The sequence below is a fragment of the Canis lupus genome, chromosome 10 (assembly GCF_011100685.1).
Source record: "Canis lupus familiaris isolate Mischka breed German Shepherd chromosome 10, alternate assembly UU_Cfam_GSD_1.0, whole genome shotgun sequence".
Taxonomy (NCBI): domain Eukaryota; kingdom Metazoa; phylum Chordata; class Mammalia; order Carnivora; family Canidae; genus Canis; species Canis lupus.
In genome coordinates, this window is record NC_049231.1 from 40,655,110 (window position 1) to 40,659,469 (window position 4,360).

General features: G+C 38.1%; 1 protein-coding gene across 1 annotated transcript; it reads left to right on the plus strand.

The window, feature by feature from the left end:
• Positions 1-354: 354 nt before the first annotated feature.
• On the plus strand, positions 355-871 carry LOC481325 (ubiquitin-conjugating enzyme E2 C-like). The gene has a single exon (XM_038549530.1). The coding sequence runs from the start codon at positions 355-357 to the stop codon at positions 775-777; it is 423 nt and encodes a 140-aa protein (XP_038405458.1). The 3' UTR covers positions 778-871.
• The last annotated feature ends 3,489 nt before the right edge of the window (positions 872-4,360 follow it).

Below are 4,360 nucleotides of genomic sequence, written 5' to 3' on the forward strand. Positions count from 1 at the left end.
CCAACTAATCCTAAACCTGCTGATTCTGCCTCATTTTTGTTCCCTTGTGTGGAAACCACTACAAAGGCTTGCCCTTAGTCCCCCTGCCCCCATTCCTCTGACACCACACATGCATGACCAACCCAGGTGCTATGCTGTGTGGCCCCCGGCCTCTTAGGTTAGTGTGCTTCCCCTCCTTTGGAGGGACTGTGACTAGTAAACTGACTTCTGAATGGCAATAATCTCCTGGTATCTTGACCTCAGTATACCTCAAATATTCTAATAATCTGCTATATTTTAAAACACCTGAATAAAATACAAACTTGAGGAAAGATTGTTCTCTTGCTTTTACTTTTAAAGTTTCAGCAGGAGCTGATGACCCTCCTGATGTCTGGTGACAAAGGAATTTCTACCTTCCCTGAATCAGACAACCTTTTCAAATGGGTGGGGACCATCCACGGAGCAGCTGACACAGTATATGAAGACCTGAGGTATAAGCTCTCCCTGGAGTTCCCCAGTGGCTACCCTTACAGCACACCCACAGTGAAGTTCCTCACACCCTACTACCACCCCAGTGTGGACACCCAGGGTAACATCTGCCTGGACATCCTGAAGGACAAATGGTCTGCCCTGTATGATGTCAGGACCATTCTGCTGTCCATCCAGAGCCTGCTAGGAGAACCCAACATTGATAGTCTTTTTAACACACATGCTGCCGAGCTCTGGAAAAACCCCACAGCCTTTAAGAATTATCTGCCAGAAACCTACTCAAAGCAGGTCTCCAGCCAAGATCCCTGACCCTCCAGCCTACTCTCCTTGTGTTGTCTTTTTATTTTCTCCCTACATGGTCTGTCCTTCTCTTCATTTCTGTCTAGGACTCTGTATCTGAAGCTGTGGTGTCATTTTTGTTTTGTTTCTGTTTTTTTAAATTAAGTCTCTGTTTGAGCCCTTGTGATGAATATATTAAATAATACATTAGGTTTGTTTTTTTTTTTAATACATTAGGTTTGTTCATACATTAGGTAGCATGAGTTCATGAAAAATCTTTTTTTTTTTTTTTTCAGTTCATGAAAAATCTTAAACGGAAAGGGAAAAGTTTGAAAGAGAGAAAATAGTTAATATTCAGAAAAAGGCAGTCGGGGAAAAAAAAAAAAAAGGAACGGGCAAATTAACCTTGGCAAGGGAAGAGAGACCTGTCATAAAAAAAGAATTTTGAGGTAGAGTGGGCAAGTTTATTTAGTAACTTCAGGACTACTGACCTTCATTTTTCTGTGGAGCAGGAAGCGAAGACATCTGGTGTGCGTGTGGGAGGTGCCCGACCAAACTTGGAAGCACTGCAGAGGTGAACAGGAACAGAATGGGAGCTGCCAAGTGCATGGAGGGCTGTGAGTACTGGGGGCATGCTGGAGGTCTGATCGGATTATTCCGAGTTTGGTGGACCACAGGATTTTTGTGGGCCTAATGCTCTTTGAAAGCCCTTTGTAAAACTGATCCATATCATCACTGTGTGGCCGCTCTCTGCCTCAGTGAACCGGTCTGACTAATTGATGAGTAGGCATTCTTCTGTCTATAATGGAGTTAGCCAAGGGACAATGTATGTGTGAAGTCTCATTTTACCAATGGCAGACTTCCCAGTTGAGCGTATCAGAATAACTATTCAGAGCCCATGCACCCACTTTAAATTGAAAATGGCATTGTTAATGCACGTCTGGGATGTATTGAACTTTACAAATAAATAACCCAATAAGATACTGGCACAGATGAAGCACAAAGAAGCTGGGCTGCTGCCTTTCTAGAATATTCGTCTTCCGCTTACCTTCTACTTTCCAACAGTTTTTTGGTTTCCCTTCCCTCCCTCTGATAACTTTCATGGTTTCCTTGTCTGGCTGCTGTCCCTCAAGCTACCTGGTCCTCGACTGTCCCCAAGAGCTGTAGTTAGTGTTTGCTCTTCTGTGGCAGATTTTCTGATCTGGTTCAGTTGGGAAATAATTTTTCCTCCGGATTTCCATGTAGCTCTGCCTCCACCTCTTAAACAGTTACAGAGTGCTCTCTTGTATTTCCATTATTTGTTTCTACCTCTCTAGTCGGAATAAGGATGTAAGAGAAAGGACTGGATTGTGAGTCATGGAAATCACTGATGTTGAGTTCCCAGAAAGTGCTTTCCGACCTTCCGTCTGAGTCTTGTTCCACCACAGTGAAGAGCACAGGACCTCACACACTGTATGAGCCTGGTTTATTTTGGAGGGAAGTATATTCCATAATAATAATAATACAATGTTTTCATATTTCCTTCTGGTGCTATCTTTACATTCACATGGCTTCTTTCATTTTTCCCTATGAGAAAAGTTTGGACTCCAGGTTTTAAAGTTTTATTTAAGGGCGCCTGGTTGGCTTAGTCAGTTAAGCTATGGTCATGATCTTGGGGTCCTGGGATTGAGCCTTGTGTCTGTTTCCCTGATCAGGGGGATGTCTGCTTTCCTCTCTCCCTCTGCCCCTCCCCCTGCCCCACTTGCTCTCTCTCTTTCTTTCTCTCTCTCTCTTACTATTTCAAACAAAATAAAATCTTAAAAAATAAAAAATAAGAATAAAGCTTTATTTAATTATTTTCTTCACGTATGACTTATAGCCTGCAGAAGTTTATCCATTTATGATTTGAAGACCTTTACCAAAAATATGCATCCACGTAAACATAGTCATAATCAAGATACAGAATCTTTCCATCATCTCTAAAAATGTTCTTTTTCTCCTCGGAATCACATGACCCCAACCATCCCAAGCCCAAGACAATCATTGATCTGCTATTTGTCACAGTAGATCAGTTTGAACTTTCTACGATTTTATACAAATGGAATTATATGGCATGTAGTCTTTTCTGCTTTCTTTCCTTTTCCCATATAATGATTTTGAATTGGTCTCTATTATTGTGTGTAACCGTTGTCCATTCCTATTTGTTCTTAAGTAATATTCTACCTGTAGAGTATTCTCAGCTTATTCATTCACTTGTTAGTAAACATTTTTAATGTATTTCAAGGTTTTGGCTGTGATGACTATGTTGTTATGAACATTGACCTGCAAGTATTTACATGGATTGAAGCATTTTTATATCTCCTGGACAAATATCTAAGAGTTGAATGACTGGACTGTATAGAAAGTATCTACTTATATTTTCCAAACACTTGCCAATAGTTCTCCAAAATAGTTATGCCATTCTATGTTCCTATCAGTAATATATGAGTGATTCATGTATTACTTGGTATTTTGGGTCTTTAAAAGTCTTAGCCATTCCAGTAGATATTTAGAGAAATCTCACTGTAAATTTGCATTGCCCGGATTCCTAATGGTATTTTCTTGTGCCCATTGGAATAGAATGGACATTTCTATATTTTACTTTGTAAAATCTTTCACCCATTTTAATACTGGTGGTTTTTAACCTTCTACTATTGAGTTATGAGAGCTATTTATATGCTCTGGATGCAGATTTTTTGTTCAATATGTAGGCTAAACACATTTTCTCTCATCCCATTGCCTGACTTTTCCCTTTTCAATGGTGTCTTTCAAAAAGCAAAAATTATTAATTTTGATAAAATCAAATGTATTCTTTTTAATTCATGCTTTTTGAGCCCTATCTTGGAAATCATTTTATTCTTCAAGTTAGTAAGGGTTTCTCATTTCTATTAGAAGTTTTATAAATTTAACTTTTACATTTAGATCAATGGTGTATTTTGAATGAATATCTGTGTGTTATGTGAGGTAAGGGTCAATCTTCTCTTTTTCTTTTCTTATATGGCTATCCAGTTGTTTCAACATCATTTATTGAAAGGTCTTTCCTTTCCCCATTGAATTGCCTTGTCATCTTTATCAAGAATTAATTGACCATATATGAGTGTATCTGTTTCTGGAATCTCAATCTTGTTTCATTAATCTATATATCTATTTTCATGTGCAAATCACACTGTCTTAATTGCAGTAACCTTATAGTAATTCTTGAAATCAGGTAGTTTGTAAGTCTTTCAAATGTATTTTAATGACTTAGCTAATCTGGATCTTTTGCATTACCATATAAATTTTAGAATCAGCTCGTCAATTTCTATAAACTGCAGAGTGGTGGTTTGAATGTGACAGCCTTGACTCTATAGATGAATTTGGGGACAATAGAGATCTTTTAATAATGAATCTATCAATCCATAAACATGGTTTATTACTCCATTAATTTATGTCTTTTTTAATTTCTCTCAGCCATGTTCTATAGTTTTCAGTGCTAATACCTTGTGCATCATTTCTTATTCATTCTGAGTCTTTTTAGGATTGTTCACAAAATTGTAAATGTAATTGTTTTTAAGTTTAATTTTCCCAAGTGTTAGTTGTTAGTATATGAAACACA

What these genes read in the sequence shown, in the direction of transcription:
- LOC481325 (XM_038549530.1), top strand. Translation starts at nt 355, where the DNA reads ATGACCCTCCTGATGTCTGGTGACAAAGGAATTTCTACCTTCCCTGAA.